The 20,125-nt window shown below is 34.7% G+C and overlaps 1 protein-coding gene across 4 annotated transcripts in view; it reads left to right on the forward strand.

The window, feature by feature from the left end:
• Nucleotides 1-20,125, forward strand: part of Bili (FERM domain-containing protein 8 Bili) — a 304,472-nt gene that overhangs the window by 127,529 nt on the left and 156,818 nt on the right. For all 4 annotated transcript variants that reach the window (XM_090375504.1, XM_090375500.1, XM_090375501.1 and 1 more), the window contains exons 6-7: nt 11,497-11,555; nt 18,342-18,508. In XM_090375504.1, coding sequence (XP_090231630.1) covers nt 11,497-11,555; nt 18,342-18,508 — 226 coding nt within the window. The remainder of the gene's footprint in view (nt 1-11,496; nt 11,556-18,341; nt 18,509-20,125) is intronic.

A 20,125-nucleotide genomic window follows, 5' to 3' on the forward strand; every position in this document is an offset into this window, starting at 1 on the left:
ACCAAGTGTTTTATGTGCTTAGCTTACGGGCACACAACACAGCACTGTACACAACTCTCCATTGTGTGGGCATTGTTCCCGTGGAGGTCATATGTCTGCAGAGTGCCCACACAAGGACGAGCCACCATATTGTGTAAATTGCAAACGTCGCAAACGTGATTCTCAGCATTCAGTACGAGATCCAGTATGTCCAGAATATCAGCATGCATTACAAATGGCAAGACTGAGAATCAATAATGGATAATGTCTGTAATGATAATAACAACGGAGACTCAAATTTAAAGAAATCCACTGTTAAATTAAGAATAATGCAAATAAATGGCCAAAGATCCTGTACAGTATTAAATGAAATCAGAGTAGCTGCAAAAGATAACAATATAGATATTATTGCTATACAAGAGCCTTATTGTGTTAAGGCTCAGTTTGGTCAACCTTCAAGGATTGGGGGATTTCCAATACATTCTAGAGTAATACACTTTGAGGAAGGAGATCCAAAAGCTGGGATATTGTTACAATACATAGTTTAAATTCTAAAAATGTAGTATGTATCATGGTTACATATTTTTCAATTACATTTTATCTGATTTCAATTTATTGCTCACCCTGTGCTGACTCTAAGAGTTACTCAATTATCTGGATCATGCCATGCAATATCTTGGAGGTAGTAAAGTTATCATATCTTCAGATGTAAATGCAAAATCTAGTTACTGGTATAGTTCGATGATGGACTCTAGAGGGATAATGCTGAAAGAACTTATAGATAGTTATAATTTATTTATAGTCAACAGACCTAGTATTTATACAACATATTATAGTACTACAGGACAATCAAACATCAATGTTACAATTAGTAACTGTAGATTTTGTAACCAGGTAACAAATTGGATGATTCATACTGATTGGACGATCAGTGACCACAAAGTTATCACTTATGAAATTAATGATACCATGGTTTGTAACTATGATCAGACTCAGCCAGTACAGTTTACTAGATTTTCTATAAGAAATATTGACTAGAATGCATTTGAAACGTCTATAAAGACAGATTATATAACCTTTAACTGTACTAGACTAGATTTAATTTCTACTGCTAATCTGGTCGATCAAATATCTACCTCCCTGTTGAAGGCTTCATATAAATCAATGACTAAAAAGATTGTCACCCTAAGGAATTGTGCCTGGTGGAACCACAAGTTAACAGTATTAAGAAAGTTAGTTCATTCTACCAGGAAGAAATATCAACGTCACAGGCATTGGCTGGAAAATGAGGTAGATCGACTTCGTGCTGAATACTTGACTATTAAAAATAGATATACCAAAGAAATTCTAAATAGGAAGCATGACATGTGGAAGCAATTTGTAACGAATAACATTAATCCATGGGGGCTATTATATAAAATTTCAAGGGGAAAAACTGCATACTGCTGAGCTATTTGGCTCAGTTGTTAATACGACAGAAGAAACCTTAGCATGGACAGATACTGTTGATGCGATAATAAAAAAGTTGTTTCCCACAGATGAATTGCAATATTATAGAAATACGGGAAGCAAACGTTCATTATACAGTCAGTCCTCGTATAACACGTGTTTACACTACATGAATTTGATCATACATGATTTATAAATAGGGAAACGATATTGTGTATAACACGAACCGAATTCGCTTAAGCACGATTCGCCTTTGTGTTTACAAGAAATGGCAGTCGAACGCGGAATCACCCCAATTGAACGCAACACGATAGCAGTGAAAAGAAGATTCTGAAAATGTATTTGTTTTTTATATCAGTGAAGGGGAAACACATTTCACCATAATAACCCACACAATTCCAGCTATCGGTATTATAGCAAATGCAATTAGATCGAGTTTATTACCCGTTTATAACAGATTCCACTAGCAGGAACTCAACTGGAAATTGTTTTTATTGTTCCTAAGTGGGGGGGGGGGGGTTACTACCTTACTACCATAAGGTAGTAACCCCCAGAAATGTGATTTAGTAAAATGTGAGCTAGTGAGGTGTTAATAGTGTCTCTGCCATTACGGTGTTGTTTATTCAGTTGCTACACGCGGGCACCTTTGTTTATGTGTATCAAATGTGCCTCCTCATTTTGTAATTGTGCTTTATTTCCTAAAAATGAGTAAAATACTTAAAAGGTGTGAAAAGGAAGCATCCTGGTGAAGACACTACAGATTCAGAGAGAAAAAGAAAAGTAATATCGATAGACAGAGGCAGACTGGGTCAAAAATTTTTACCCGGGAAAATTTGTAGCTGCCTCATACTAGCGTTTATGGCCAAAATCACACTGGCCTCCGGCCCACCAGAGTTTTCCCGGTAAGGTTAATGGCCAGTTCGCCTCTGTCGATAGGGAAAAAATATGAAATTGTGAAACACTTTGAGCGAAATGAAAGACCATGTGATATTGCATATGCTACAAGCCTAAATGAGGCAGTGCCGAGAATTAGAAAGAATGCAGAGAAAATGAAAACAACTTTCATTGCAGGGACAACTCAAAGTGTAATAAAATCCATTAGATCAGCCATTCCATCTCTTCCAATTCTTTGTGTCTACAAAGAATTGGAAGAGATGGAATGGCTGTCATCTGTTTGGATAGAAAATCAAACAAAGAACAAATTTGCTTACGATAGAAGCAAAAGCATTAGCAGTATTTTATTACGTAATAGTCGTGATAAAATACTTATGTATTTTATTACGGTTATTTATTGTGTTTGGTAATGTTTTGGTTACAAATGTGTGTTCAATCTTGGGTGGTCGGCACCTAACCCTATTTTTCCCATAGGGCCTGTTATTTATATTGCACGATTTTGCATTGCACAATGCAAAATCGTGCATTGGGCAATGATTTTCGGTAGTACAGTCAGTTCTCGTGCATTGCACGAGGACTGACTGTACTACCGAAAATCAACATGAACCCTTTACTACAGACAAATTGAAACAAGTTCTACAGAAGATCAATATTAATAAATGTCCCGGAATAGACACAGTTGAAAATATTTTTATATTAAAGTTCTTTGAATTCTTTCCGCAGGTTTTATTAGCATTATACAATAAATGTTTGTGTGATAGTATATTCCCCAAAGAATGGAAAATAGCTTTAATAAAACTGGTTAGGAAGCCCAACAAACCGGCCCAGCATCCAAAGTCATACCGACCAATAGCACTTCTGGCTAAACTGGGAAAAATATTAGAGTATTTATAGTCCTACGAACAACACAAATGTTAGTAGATAAAAACAAGATTTCTGATAAACAATATGGGTTCACTGAAGGCAGATCATTTGAGAGGATGCTCTTGCTGATTTTGTCTCTCATATATGGAATTCTAGTGCCAAGTATGAATCGGCAATATATGTGGATTTTGAGGGGGCCTTCGACTCCCTCTGGTGGAAGGGAGTCCTTGACCGCCTAAGGAAACTGGATTGTCCTTAACAATTATACTTATTATACAGGAACTATTTCTTGGATAGATACATAATAGTGAAGTCACAACATCATAATCTAAGAAGACAGGTTATGTGCGGGTGCCCTCAGGGATCGGTATTGGGCCCATTACTATGGAACATGATACTAAATGAATGGCTTGAAAGAGATTTTGACTGTTGTAGAACTATAGCTTTTGCAGATGACCTCACTCTCATCGTTCTCGGTAGATCAAGGGCAGACACAGCAATCTGATAACTACATCCTTAATGATATCTACCAGTGGTCTGATGATAACAAATTGATAATAAATCCTAGTAAAACGGCACCTCCGTAGCCAGGTGGGAAGGAGCAGCAGTGTGTAGCCCAAGCTTCTTGATTAGACCGGGGTTCGAGCCCGTCACCACCAAATACGGAGGATGCGGAAAGGTCAGGGAATGACCACCGCATATTCCCGGAGAAATATGGCCTTGGTTGCTAATGCTCCTAAAAACCAAAATAACAACAACAACAACCTAGTAAAACAAAAATGATGATTTTTAAAACTCAACTAGACCACAGAAGACACCACAAATTAAAATTAATCAAATACAGCTACCATTAGTAAAAGAAAATAAATATCTAGAAATTCGGTTAGACAGTAAGTTAAGCTTTCTCCCTCATTTGATACATCTTGCACAGAAAATTAAAAAGTTCTCAGGAATGATAATTAGAATTTCAAGAGCAGACTGGTGTCTTTCTAGAAAAATGTTACTTTTGTATTACAAAGCAATGTTCTTACCTATTGTCACTTACGCAGCAGGAGCCTGGTGTTATAGAGCTAGAATAGTAAGGTTTGCAAACAAGTTACAGACGATACAAAGATCAATAATAGTTGTCAATCGTGCTTGCAGAAAAGTATCAACTACAGCATTGCAAGTATTAGCTGGAACCATGCCACTGGATTTATATGTTATTTTCCGAGGATTATGCTACAGAATTAAAAGGCATATACCACCTATATATCTAAATATACAACTCAATTTAGAGGACAATCCAAAGATAGAGAAGAAAAAATGTTGGAACGAACTGATTAAACTATGGCAGACCAGATGGGATAATTCCTCAATGGGAGTCGTAACAAAAAGTTTTATACCACAGTAACATATCTACTAAATAAGTCGACAAGAACATGGTTTTATATGGAAATTGAAACTTCATATATTATTGCAGATATGGGTCCCTCAATGCAAAATTATTCCAACTCGGACTACATCATACAGATCTATGTGCTTGTGGAGCTGTAGAAAACTGGAAGCATGTACTTTGACTGTCCATATTATGATAATTTACGATTACAAATGCAGGGCTGTATTTCTAATTTCCATCCTGGGGAAGAAGAGAATCTTCTCTCCAACCGAGCAACTTTTCAAAAATTTGCAAGAATTTGCTAAAGAAGTATTTAAAAGAAGACGACAGGTGGTTTGCTGAGATTCTGAGAGTAACAATTAGTACTGAAGTGGGAGTCGGCCGAAGGCTCCCACCCCCCTTTTTTTCCTTATTTTATTTTATTTCATTTTTATTTATTTATTTATTTTTTGTTTTAAATTATTTTATATACAGGAACTACCCGACTTATGTAAGGGTTGCATTCCGCAGAACGCTACGTAAGTCTGATTTTACGTAAGATGTAATTTCCCCCATGCTTGTGCAGCACAGGCAACTGTGCTCGCTGAATTCATTGAATCAAAAAAGAAATGTTCGACGAACATCTAAATGGAATTATTTATTATATTTATTAAATTTTTTATCTCATGTGCAAGAAAAATTACAAAAAGCGTGCAATTTAAAAAAATTTCAGAATTATAAAATTACAAAAAAAGAGAAGAGACAGGCATAAAGTCATAAATTTTACCTCTCGAGCATCATTGCCAGAAGCCAGAATCGACATCTTCAGCTGATAAGTACGCAGGTGCAGTTGTCAGAAGAAAACGTCAGCATTTTCTTCTTTCACTATCGCTGCTTGCAAGTCAATAAGTTCTTCCTTAGATAAATCCTTCTCTTCTTCCTCTATTAACTCCATGCCTTTGGCATCAACCTTCAACTGAAGTAGCTCTGCAACCATTACAATCTTATCTGTAACCTCTTCATGTGATTCGTCTTTTTCAAATCCTTCAAAGCCTTTTATGTGCTGTGGGCATATTTTCTTCCATGCGCCATTTAACAGCTTTTAGTAATTTCCACCCAAGCTTTATTAATGTTTAAGATGGCATGGTAAATATTGTAAGATTTTCAAAAGTCTCTTAACGTATAATTTTTCTCATCACCTACTGCAGACCATGCCTGAGCAAATGTTGTGCGTAAATAGTATGCTTTAAATTCTAAATAACACCCTGATCCATAGGTTGGATGAGTGAAGTCGTGTTTGGCGATAGAAATGTGCCTTGTGTTCGAATTGAAATCATCTAGATGCATAGGATGTCCAGGAGCATTATCTAATAGAAGCAAAATCTTGAAAGGAACGTCATTGTCTTTACGATATCTTTCAACCTCGGGAATGAAGTAGCATTTAAACCAATCCTCAAAGAGAGATATTGTTATCCATGCTCTCTGGTTCAATCAGAAATGCACAGGTAGGGTGGCTTTATTGATGCCCTTAATGCACGAGGATTTACAGAATGGTACACAAGCAGTGGTTTTAATCTGTAATTAGCCCCGCTGCATTAGCCCCAAGCAAGAACATGGACCTATCTTTTGATGCACGCCTTGAAACCTGGCATTGTATTTTCCCTTTTGGCAATGTATGTTTGATCCAGCATTTTTTTTCCAATACAGAGCAGTCTCGTCAACATTAAAATTTTGCTGCGTTCAATAACTGCCTTCATCAATAATTTTTTCCAATGCATCACAAAATTTCTCTGCAGCTGCAGAATCGACACTGGCAATTTCACTGCTTACTTTAATGTTGTGGAAACCAGCGCGACGCTTGAATCTATTAAACCATGCGATGCTTGCCACGAACTTTGGTTGGGGTTCGCCCTACTTAGCCTTAATATCTTTATAAATACTTCTTGCTTTTGCTTGAATGGTCATTAGACTTAGGGGCACTCGCTTCTGAATCTGATTTTCCATCCATATTATTAACAGCTGTTCCATCTTCAATATAGCACCTGAAAGCAGTTTTGTGATCACTGTTGATCTTCAGTACGTTGATCCTTTGACATGTTCTTTTATACATGCACTGTCCTTTAAAATAGTATTCACTGTTGAAGCAGCAAGATCTAATTCCCTTGCAATAGATGACAAACTTTGTCCTGCTTCGTACTTCTTAATCATTTTCATCTTCATTTTTAAATCAATTTTGTTGTCGTTTCCTAGCACTGCCAGTGCTTGCACTTTCCATTGGTCGCTTTCCCTTCATCATTGTAATACGTAAATAGGAATGAAGAGAAGTTTCTGAAAATTTGTTTTTTATATAATTGAAGATTTCATTGAGGGGGGAACACATTTCACCATAATAGCGTAAAAACTCACACAATTGCAGTTATCGGTATTATCACAAATGCAATAAGATTGAGTTTATTACCCATTTATAATTAGATGATTTTTTATTTATTTATTTTTATTATTTATTTTATTTTTCTTTTATTTTTCTTTTATTTATCTATTTTTTTTTTAACACCATGGAAACTCTTTCTTTCTTCCTTTTCTTTCCTCATTATTATTATTATTATTATTTATTTATTTATTAATTTTCCTCTGGAGTGGGCCCCCAGAGCAATCTGGCTCACCTTTTGGCAACATCAGGTGGGTCAGTACTATACAGTACGAGCACTATGGGATAGGCCCACCTTCCCGTGGTGTGGATGAGTACCCAGAATCATCTGTCCAGGCGACTGATTCTTCTGGGTAGCCAAATGGCTAGACACAACACACACACACACACACACAGATACAAGGCGGAGTTGAACTGACGTTCTAGGAGCTCCCCTTTACAAAAACACATGTCCACATGCCTATAATAAATAAATTGCCATAATTTAATATAATATAGTCTGGATTTTGCATAAATTTTACAAGACAGAGACAGTACTATAAGCCTGACTGTGAATGACATTATTCCACCTGCTTTGAAGTTACAGGTTTCATATGTTATAAAGAAAGATTTTTACTGTGAAATTCATGGATTGACAAATGAAGTATGCCCTGACAAAATAATTTTATTTATTTTTTTATTATTATTGTTTATTTATGCACACTTTTAATTTCTACATATTTTTAAAAATTTAGGGTTGGACTCATCCAGGTGAATATGTCTGTTTGGGCCAGCAACAAATTTGGGTGTTCTTTTACTAATAATCATGCCATATAAGTGATTCAGATGAGATAATGTTATTGTTGTTAGTGTTGTTGCTATTTGATTTTTAGGAGCATTAGCAACTAAGGCCATACTGCTCAGGGGATATGCAGTGGTCATTCCCTGACCTTTCCGCATCCTCCGTATTTGGTGGTCACGGGCTCGAACCCTGGTCTAATCAAGAAGCATGTGCTACGCACTGCTGCTCCTGCCCACCTGGCTATGGAGGCACCTAGAGAGATGAGATAAAATTGTTGGAAATCATTGGGACCAAAATTTTAATATACAGTAAAATCTCATTAATACAAACTCGGTTTATACAAAGTACTCGTTTATATGAAGCACATACCATTCCCCTGCGAAAGGATAGGCTTTTCTATGTAAATATAGTCGTTTATTACAAAATTCCATTAATATGTATTACAAAGTTCTTTTTCACCCCATGAGAAATAAATATTGTCATTTTGTATGTTTAATACAAATCTTGGCAGAGTGATCCGATTATTGCCCCCGGCCATCTGGCTCCCTACTTCCCGAAGGATGGCACTGACTTGTTAGAAATTAGTTTTGTGTAAACAAAAGCAGTTTATGGTAGCTACAATGTCAAGTGCACTCTGAAAAACATCTTTCTGAAGGATGAGTTGTTAAATTAATAAAAGACTAAAAAGTTTTTCTTTATATGCACTCCCTCACTTTCCATGGGAATAAGGTCAGTTGTAATTGTTAACCCAGTTCAAAGAGTCTTTAGCTATTGTATACGGCATCTATTTTTTTGTGCCATTTTATCTGAGCTGATGTCTTTTGTTTATATTAAATGTTATGTAACAGTGTTATGGTGACAAAATGTAGATGGACAGAATTAAGCCTGGAAATTAAACTAAAAATTATACAAGAGGCTGATAGGGTGGAAAGAAGCAAAACAGACATTGCAAAGGAATACAATATCCCTTTACCTACAGTTCTGAAAAACCAAAAAAAGACTTGAAGTGCGTGACACTGGAGCAGCGATGAAAAGCAGGAAACAAATTCATGGTGCGAAACACGAGGAGCTTGAAACAAAACTTTTCAAGTGGTACCAACAAATGTGTGCATCTAATTTTCAAATATCAGGTCTGAATTTGCAAGAAAAGGCAAATTGTCTAGCTCAGCAACATGGGATTAACGACTTCAAATGCAGCTGTGGCTGGCTCCAAAGATTTAAAGACAGGAATAACTTGGTTTCGCGAAATGTTTGCGGTGAGTCTGGATTAGTCGACAAAGAAAAGGCTACAGACTGGTTGTATTCTGTATGGTCCATCCTTGAAAAATATGAGGCAAAGGATATTTTTAATCTTGATGAGACAGGTTTATTTTATAATTTGCTGCCAAACAAAACATTTGCTGTTCGGGAAGAATCTTGTCATGGTGGAAAATTAAGTAAACAAAGACTCACTATTCTGTTATGCTGCAATTCGGATGGCAGTACAAAACTACGCCCACTTGTGATTGGTACGTTTTCTAAGCCAAGTTGTTTTAAAGCAGTTAACCAACTTCTCTGTGATTATGAGGCCAATAGAAGTGCTTGGCTTACAGTCAAAGTTTTCAGTCTTGGTTATCAAAGTTGGACAGAAGAATGGCTTCAGAAAAAAGGAACATTTTTGATGATTCTATACCATTGTACAACATATTCTGCCAAGACACTTAAGTTGACAAATATACGGCTGTTGTTTTTACCCTCAATACCACCAGTTGAATGCAACAAATGGATCAAGGCATTATTTATAACCTCAAGAGAGCATATAGAGCCCATCTGATAAGGTACTTGATCCGCAACATAGGAGGGAACAATTTACTACCAAATTGGAATGTCTTGGATGCTATCCGTGATCTTGTAATTGCTTGGGAAAGTATTACATCAAGTGTAATAACTGCTTCAGAAAGAGTGGCTTTGGAGAGAAAATTTTAAAAACATGGTCCAGCAGACGAATGTGATAGCAACAGTGAGGAATGGAGAAATTTGAAGGAGCATATGGATTTTGTTGGCGAATTTGAAGAGTTTGTGAAGGTGGATGATGAAGTTGCTACCACTGCAATGCCAACACCAGAAGATCTGCTGGGTGCCAAACAAAATGATGATGTTTTTGTTACAAGCAACAGCAAAAGTGAAGGAGTGCGCACACTGCCATCTAAAAAATATGCCCAAAATGCATTGAACATAATAGAGAATGTGTTGGCCTGTAGTAATGTTGATAAATAAACAACTATTGCATATAGGACAAAAACTGTGCAAACAACATTGAATTCTTCTTTTATATTAAGATTGTAATTCTTTTTACTGTGATACTAATATATTGTATATATCAAAATATATACTGCACAATATTTTCATTTCCATTAATATTGCTTTTCTCTTAGTTTATCTTACAAAGAAAATAAAATCTTTAAAAAATATGCTATTCCTGTTACTTTATTGTTAGACAAGGCTTTTGTTTTTATTTTATTTTTATTAATTTATTTTTGATATTATTATTATTTATTATTATCCTGAAATATACGGTATGTACCAAAAAAAAAAAAAAAACGGTAAAATTTTGACACTGTTGGGGGGACCTCGTTATTACAAAACGTGAAAATTTAGGTCCCTTTAATTTTGTATTAATGAGATTCCACTGTATATGCTTTCCAGTCAGTATTTCGTATTTTTATTTGTGTATGTATTATCAATGTAAATTTGTATTTTTGACTTGTGCTTGGTTAGAGCTCCAAAGAACAGCTTGACATGATTTAATATAGTGATATCTGAATTTAACCGTGAACCTTACAAGACAGAGATATCATCACATACATATTAATTCAGGTTAATGTGTACTGATATCAGAGTATCACATTTGGTCTGCTCCTAAATGGTGACATGAAATTTTTAATTTTCAGATAAAAGCCTCCATATAATGAATTATATTGAGGCTTTATCTGAAATTAAGACTATCATCAGGATCAAACTGGCTCCACTGGTGATTGCCACCAGGGCCAACAAATTTGGATAGTCTTTGACTAATGGTCATGACATATGTGATTCAGATGGGATCAGAATTGTTGGGAACCTCTATAGTCAATACCTGCCAGTCCGGTGCTGACTGTTATAACCATAATAGTGAATAGATGATTAATTAATCTATAAGAAGGTGCATGTGTGCTTTATTAACTGCAATTTTTTCTTTGCTCTTTTTCACTATAAAACCACTTTTAGCCTAGTGGTCAGGCGCCAAGTGCATAAGTATACGTGCCTTGAGTGACTCGGTCGGGTTCAAGCCTGTGACTGCTGAATACGGTGCTGTTTCTTGTATTCTCTCTCTCTCTACCTTGTGAACTCCTCTGACCGTGTGGTCGTCCTGGAGTATAAACAGAAAATTTATTATTTTAGCAGCAGCTCATACTGCTAGGAGAACAGAGCGGTTAGAAATTTGAGACAAAATTCCTTTCAGGAAAGGCTTTTATCTCAATTTAATTCTTTATTAAAAATGAAAAAATCTCTTGAATAGGATAAAAAGGGTCAATCACCTACTTATTAGTTAATATTGTATATGAATTTTCTTTGTTATTAGGTTGTAATTATGCCATCTGTACTTTCATTAGTAAAAATTATTCTTTTCACTTATTTTTGGTCTATTTGTAATCAGAAATATTTCTTTTTTTTTTTTTTTTGTTTAGCAAGTTTGTAGAATATTCTTTCCTTGTTTCATTTTAGATGAACCCATTCTTTACCTTCAGAGAAATGTGTTCTTTGACAAAAGAGAGGAAATGAGGGTAAGAACGTTCAGCATCTTTCATTGATATTTAAACAGTTACAAATTATTTGCGGAGATGTTTCATTTTTGAAAGCATGGTATTTATCTTCTAATAAAGTTTTGAAACAATATGTCATTAGCACTTGACCTTAGTGTTTATTAATGTAATGTTTTAGAAGTAATTAATTCATTATTTTGTAAGATTGCACATGGTTATATATTGTAGTAAGGTAAAGTTTAAGAAATGTCATTCAGTTTGAAAGCATTATATAACTTTTTAGGTTTGTATTCATTTGACATAAGAACCAAACCCATTCAACCCTAAATCTCTTCAAGATTTGGGGTTGAATCCTATCAGAGAGTGAAGAATTCTTAAAGGCTTCTTCAATCAGTTGCAATCAACCATCTTGATAAAAGGATTCTTCACCTATGAGAGTTATTCTGGGTTTTTCAGCCTGCACAGCATGCAGTTAACTCAGAACACACACACACACACACACACACACACACACACACACACACACACACACACACACACACACACACACACACACACACAACAATAAAGGTCAAGTGAACCATTGGACTCTAACCAATGTCTGAAGTGGTTGGATTTTGTATATTTTTAGAACAGAATTTTATTTTTGATTTTTAATTCCATCTCTGGTTGATGCTGAGCATAAGAAATGATTCATTATATTATATTCTTTGAATAAAAGCACTATCCCCCACGCCAAGTTTCATGGACTGTTTTGCGACATCAGTCAGTAGATTTATTCTGTTTAATCCTAGAAATCTATAGATACTGATCTCTTGAAAAACACACAGTTTTTGAAAATACATCTCCTTTCACTAGCATGCAACACACCACCATAGGTGGTGTGTTAACACAATGACTCTGAGTTTTGTTACCCTAATCTTATAGATTGATGAATGTGCTAGTATCGGCTATTCTTCTGCCATACTTTTTTTTTTTTTTTTTTTTTAAATTTCCTTCCTTTGTACAAGATTTGATCAAAACTTTCAGGGACCAAACTAATATTTGGGAAATAATGAAGCTTACCAGCTATTCAGATGGATCTCTTTTGAAATAGTTTCCTTGATACCATTTACAACCAATTCTAGGAATGCATTCCTGAGGCTTCTTTTGGAATTGCAAATAGTTCCAGTGTTCTGTGTTGTGTTCTGAATAATTTCCTCAGTCATCACAAATCTGTAACCTTTCAAGTGGGGGCTTTTAACTTGGAAAAAAAAAAAAAAAAAAAAAAAAACATGCTGCTAAATTGCATTAGTATAATGAATGGCAGACCACAGTTATGGACTGCATCACAAGAAATTCAATTGAAAGCGCAGTGTGCAGGAGCATTGTCTTGATGCATGTTTATTAGCTGAAACCAACTTTTCCTGCCATTTTCTCTAAACAGCATTGAGAAATTGCCATAGAACTCTTTTGTAGTGTTCCTGGTTCACCATTTTATCATGCTTTAAAAAATTCATAATGAATAATGGCCCATAAGTCAAAAAATACAATAAGCATGATCTTATCATTTGACCAAGATTATCTTGCTCTTCTTGGGCCCTGTAGAAGATGGAGTGGACTGAACCTTTGTTGCCGAGCCGTAGCTGTATACCCATAATCTGTCACCAATAATAATGGAAGAAAGTGTGGGTCAGCAAAAGCATTGACACATTTCCTGATATACCAGGATTCACTGCTATCTGTGATCATCACTGAGGATACAAACTTGGCCAAAATGCATCACATTCCCAAATCTTATGTTGAAATTGATTGACATGTTTCATAAGAAATACCAATTTCGCTAGTAACTTCATGAATAGTTCAAATGCAATTAGTCCTGATCAAATCACAAACACAAGCAATTGAAACATTGTTTTTTTTTTTAAAGCTGAGAGGCAGCCTGAGCAATGATTATCTTCAGTGGACAAGCAGCCCTTTTTGAACTAATGAAATATCTTCAAACAACACATAGCAAAATCTCCAAAATCTCTTTTTAACATCTTGTGGATTTATGCTGCACTTTTCTCTAATTTGAAAAAGAAATTGATTTAAATTTGCTGCTCAGTAAAATCACTCATTTAAACATACAATGAAACACATAAAAACATCTGTTCAACACGCTAATTCAGACTGACCACAGATAAATGGGTGATTCACATGTTACTATTTCAAAGATGAGTCACCAAACGTGACAAGTTGCAACTCCCAGTGATGCTACAATCATTTCAAGATTTTGTTTTTAAATCAGAAATACATCTCCCTTAAAATTTCATTTGCTAATATGTTGTGTTGGGTTGATGAGATCCTTTACCATAGAAACCCATGGTTGAGACAGATTTTTGTGCATTATGTTTTATCAAATAGATATAAAGGTTTTTAAGGTACAAAATTAAGTCTGTACAAAGAGGATTTTTAACACACAGGACCATGTCTCTATTAAGAAGTGTTTGTTAGGCACAGGATCATGTTTCTGAAGTTGTATTCTATGTTGTTTTTTTTTGTGTAACTGATTAAGGCACCATTCCTCTGCTCTGTATGTAGTACGAGATTTTGCACATCTCATAATTGTTATGAATGTAAAATTGCTTTAATGTCAAAAGATTTTTCCTATCAGTCTTTAATTGACTGATGTTTGTGGTGAAGTCCATACTATTTTTGAAAAATGAGGCTGCTATTTCAGCCTAGAAAAACTAATGGTCTGGTGAAAATTTTTGTTAGTTGGTTTGACTTGGGCTGAACTGGAAAAAAAGCATTATATTAGTCTTGTGGTTTTTTGGTAATCCACAGAATTTAGACACCTGGTATCCTCTGAAGCAGAGTTCAAAATTTCTCAGATCTTGTCTTGCTCTTTCCATTGTTTTTATGAGTTCTCTGCTGTGCATAGGTTTTTTTTAAGGACAGTTTTTTTACAGTGTTCTTATGTATCATTTTCCACCAGGTGATGCAGCTTCCCCCCCCCCCCAAATCTGATAGTTCAGGTTTGAAGTTAGCATGATGTCACAAATCTTCAATCTGATGCTTAGTGATTCTAGAAATTTTTTTATTGCTGCTGTAATATTGATATGACTGTCAATGATAGAATTGTCATTGAGTACCACAATTTACAAACTTTTTTTTTGTTACTCAAATATGAACTTGAGATTTAAACCCCCTTTTTTTTTTTTTTTTTTTTTTGGTTAGTTTCCCTTCCTATACTCTTATTTTAACTGTTCATACTTTAGTTAATTTAACTGAAAATACTTCTAAAGGTTACTTTGCTAGCTTGTATTTTTTTTCAAGGGAAAGTGAATCTTTCACACAATTATGCCACAAGTAATAAGTGGTTTATTTTTTACTATTATATTATGTGTAACTTTGCCAGTTCCTTGTTCACATGCACCAATATACCATATGAGATGACAAAGAACAAAATAAATACATGATTAAATACATTTCGGCAAGGTACTGATGCTATACCAACTAAGCCGATTATCCTCTGGATTAACACAAATTGACCTACAGAAATGGCACATATAAAATAATTACAGCTGGTGTCTGAATAGTCACCATTTATAACCCAGTTGAAGTGGTTCAGTTGCTAGGTAATGTTGAGTCAATTTAGTGTGAGATAAGCAGTGGATAAACAAAAATGAGAGTGGGATTATGCTATAGGCCAAATGACTATGCATGATGGGAAATTTTAATTATATACTTATTGACTGGAGCTTTTGGCTTGATTTCTCATACAGTAGCAGAACTTTTTTGGATTTATTGGTTGACTGTTTTCTACACCAGCATGCTAGAGAGGCACCAAAAGAAAGTAATACAAATACTCTTGATCTGATTATCAGCAGTGGTTCTTCATACACTAAGAATTTCCATTAAATGGAGCTAGGTGACAGAGATCATAGCGTATTGATGTGGGATTTACATAAAGATATAACTAACATCAAAGGTAAAAGAAAAGGATTTTGCTTTCACTAAAGGTGATTGCAATGGTCTTATACAGTTTAATTTTTTACAGTGAGACCCACTGATAATAATACCAGTTGCAGATTTTAAATGAGAAGCATTCAGGGAATTGATTATAGATGCTACTAAGCTTTTTATTCCAACTAAGAGATATTGTTCAGAGTTTAGACATAATTGGATATCATATGAATTGATGACAAGTGGCAGAAGAGAAAAATGTGTAGGATGATTATAAATTATCACAGGATACAGAAACCTAGTGTAAGTATAAACTAGTCTGCATTAAAGTCACTATGGGTGGGAGAGAGGCAAACTAAGGCAAAATACAAGAAGTCCCCAGCAAAGAATGCAAAGAAAAGTAACAAAGCATGAGTGGGATAACTATTGCTGATTCTATTCAGATTGCAGAAAAACAATAAATATTTTACATACACACATTCACCATTAAAAAAAGTTTGTGGGGAAACCAGGAGTATATCTAATTCTAATTGGATATACTGTTGATAAAAGATTTTGCAATAATACAGAGGAAAGTGGAAGAAAAACTCTTGAAGCTAAAAGTAAATAAGATACTTGGGGCTGATGGGTCCATCCAATATATTAAAAGAAACAGTATGCAAACCTTTGGTCATAATTATAAGTTTCCTTGAAGTCGAGGACAAAAAGAAGAATTTTTTGTCTTTTTGTTAATATTGACATAGAATTCTTAAAAAATTTTGATATTGAGTCTGACTTATGGATTAATGATATCACTTATGGTTTGAATTTAATTTGTAGTTTTACATTTCTAAACCTCTAGAATTGTGAATGGGTATGCCTCAATTTTTCCTTTGTTTTTACCTTTGTAATTGTATTTTATTTTGTCATTAACTGATTTTTATGTCTATATAGATATATATAACCTCAAAATTGTTTAAACATTAGTAGAAGTTGAATTAAAGAGAGATATTTGGGGGTTATGATCCAGGCATACAAAATTCTTTGTGGTGCAGAACACAGTAAGGGGGGGGGATATGTGATGTCCCATTGATCATTTATCAAGAATTTTCTTATAGAGGTAGGGAGACATCATAAATCCACTGTGTAAGATAGTGGTGAGACTTCATGGAATACTGTTCATTCAAGTAGGAGATCTAAAAAGAGATTAAATTGAAAGATTCAAAGATAGGCAGCATGCTTTGCGAAATCAAGGAAAAAGTTTCTATATGAGGAAAGACTTTGAATGTATGCTCTACAGAGATTTGTTACAAGGAACTTAGCATTAGTATTAGTAGTGGCATATGATGCAAGAAAGTAAGCTTATACAGCATCAGCCAAAAAAACCCCCAAAAAATAACATTTCCCATTTTACCTATTCATTCCCTCCAAATGTTTGTCTAGTTCTTCCTTGAATTTATTTAAGCTATAAACTTCTACAACCACAGATGGAAGTTTCCAGCAATCAACCACTCTCTGACTAATGGCAACTTTCTGCACATCTATTCTGCAACTGTCTTTCCTCAGTTTGAATTTATGCCCCCTTTCAAGTGAATAATATGAGCAAGAGGAAGGATCCCATCAGCACTGAGCTTGCTCAAACCATTCAATCAGATCACCTCACAGGTGCCTAGTCTCCAGATGCTGCAATTTGCAGAACTGAGGCCTTTCTTGGTAAGAGCACCCCTTTGTTCCCCCTTACTAATCTCATTGCCCTTCTCTGTACTCATTCCAGCAGCTCTAATTCTTGCCAAAATGAGGCCTCCAGACCTGTATGCAGTTCTTAAGGTGTGGTCTGACCTTTGTCTTATACAAAAGGATAATCACTTCCTTATCCCTTCTAGCAAAAATTTCTGTATATCATTGACAAAACTCCATGAGCTGCCCTGGCAGCCTGTCTGCACCACTCAGAGAACTTCATAGCTGACTGTACAATTACCCCCAGGTCTTTTTAATTTTATAACTGATTTGATTGAGGTTTATAGAGTTATGTGATGGATGCAGGATGGTACTAAAATGAATGAAGGTGGAATTTCCATGATTTATAAATAATGCTAGACCTCAGGAACATAAATTGAAATTACAGAATGAAGAGGAATAGACTGGATTGCAAGAAGTTTCTTTTGGCCACCAAGTTCTAAATTACTGGAACAACTTACTACCATGAGTATTTGAGGCTGACAGCTTTTTTTTTTGAGAAATTTAAGGGTCAGCTGGAAAGGCTATTTGAAGTGCGAAATTCATAAAAAGGGCTTTTTTTTTTTTTTTTTCTTTTAGTTCTATTTTCCTTACATCATACACCTAATATTAATACTAAATCACATGGAATTCTAATTTTTTTTTTAAAATTAACTATTTACATTTTATATATAGACTTTTGTAATTTTTTTATATAATGAGATATAGCACCTTGTTTTTAATATTTTTTATGAGATATGGCACCAGTGATTTCCCTATTTATCCATAAGTCTAATAGTTCTCAAAATATGACTGCTTTGAGGGATTAGATTTCTCCAAAAATGTTAATAAAATAAATTATGGATTAAGCAAGTTCTATGACATATTTTTATGAAATCTTTAAATATATGAAACTTAAAGAAGCTGAAACTTTAATTTATATATATAAATTTTTATATATATTTATCACTAAAATTAAAAATATGTGAGAATTAAATAAAAACATTAATCATTTTTCTTAATGAACCATGTATTCAACAGCTGAATTGTATTTTGTTAATAAGTATTTGCATAATACTGTTCATTTCACAGTCAGATGATAGCTTATATAATATCTTCCTTTTCTCATAATTTTGAAATATAAAAATTTTCCTGCATCGTGGTAAAATCAGTATATTTCAGATTCGTGACACTAGAACACTGCAGTTGCTATATGAGGAAGCAAAAGCACATGTTTTGGGAGGACGCTATCCTTTTGCCCAAAAAGACTGTGATATATTGGCAGGCATCCAAGCTAAACTGGAACTAGAACACTTCAATCCAGAAATTCATACAGCTGAATTTTTCAGGTTAAGTGTTTTACAATTAATAATTAACATTGTAAATTATTTCTAAATGCTGTCATATAAAAGTTTAGAGGCATTCCCTTAATCCTTTCAGTAGTAAGTTTCTGATATGTCATAGAGGTGTCTTTTTTTTTTTTTTTTTTTTTTTTGAAGTACTGAAGTTTTGTGAAAGTGAAACTCTGTACACAAGTAAACACTTTTAAGAGTGAAACTACATAGACATTCAAAATGTCATGTTTAGCGCACACATATTCCATATAAACTTGCATGAATCAAGGGATATGCATCTGAAATGCAGTGTCACAACCTGCTAACTGCATAGACATTTTTGTCACTCTCAAAATGAATTTCATTCAGATTGGTTGTGTCAGCACTGCATTTATTTAAAAATGAAATTGCAAAAGACAAATTGTTGTTGGTGGGTCATCCATCAGTACTTAACAGCATTCTGCGTAACTGCTTTTATTTTCCATATAAAATATCCTAACACTTTTTTAATTTTTTATTATTATTTTTTTTTATTTATTGTATGTCAATACATAGTTTTGATGAGATCTTTGCTTTTTGACTGAAAATAAATATAGGACCATGCTGAAGAAATGAGTTCAGCTAGAATGTAAACGTGTCTGCAATTTTGTTGAGGTATGGTAGGATGGACTACATGCTGAAGCTTGTGAATTAACCCAAGACTTGAGTAATGAGCAATTTGGCAAAACTTTGGGGAGAAATTTATCAGCATGTCCTACATTTGTAAGTGAAACCTCTTTTGTAGAGACAGAATACACTTCAACAAAGATGGTGCAAGGGTCTTTGCCAGGATCATTGAGGAGGACTTAGGGGTTCAGAGAAACTGCTAGTTGTGGAGGTAACACATATCTGTGTTTATCTGATGACATGAGTCAAAGTAATGCTTGCACACACCTCAAGATTTCTTGTGTGAGGCCTCAAAAGAGGAGTCTTTTGATCATAGAAAGATCTCCCAGTAGCAGTGGTATTTTAAACGAATGGGAAGCTGAAACTAGAACTACATTGGGATTCATTAGAATCACAACAAATATAAAAAGGCAGGCTCCCACATGTTTGTATACTAATATTAGGAGTTAGTTAATAAATTTGATGAATTTGAAGTACTGCTTAAGTCAACAATTGCATCACAAGAATATCAGAAACATGTTTTAATATAAATGAAGAATAATACAGCAGTGCCAGTGGAGGCAGTAACTAAGATAAATTTAATAAGTTAAGATTAATACAAGAAGCTTTCAGGGTGACGAACCCCTTCCTCAGCAAGTAAAAGTGAAAGTACATACATACATAAATGCAAACATAATATAAATGTTAGGAATAGAATAAATACTAAATAGGCTGCACATGCTCAGATGACTTGGAGAGCGCACACATGAATACGAGATTGTACAGACATTCACTAGATCAGGTGCTCATTGTTGGTGCACGAGTCATATATGGGATTGCTGCCAGCGTTTGTTGTGCTTCAAGACTATTGACTCTAAAATAGGGTGTAGCCTTGTACCTCTGCAGTGATTTAAGACTTTTGGGCAGCTGGATATATATTTAACGATTCTAACCATAGGCGGTGACGATAGTGTCGAGATTGGTCGA

Source organism: Mastigoproctus giganteus, chromosome 6 (genome assembly GCF_048544385.1).
Source record: "Mastigoproctus giganteus isolate SK-2022 chromosome 6, ASM4854438v1, whole genome shotgun sequence".
Classification (NCBI taxonomy): Eukaryota; Metazoa; Arthropoda; class Arachnida; order Uropygi; family Thelyphonidae; genus Mastigoproctus; species Mastigoproctus giganteus.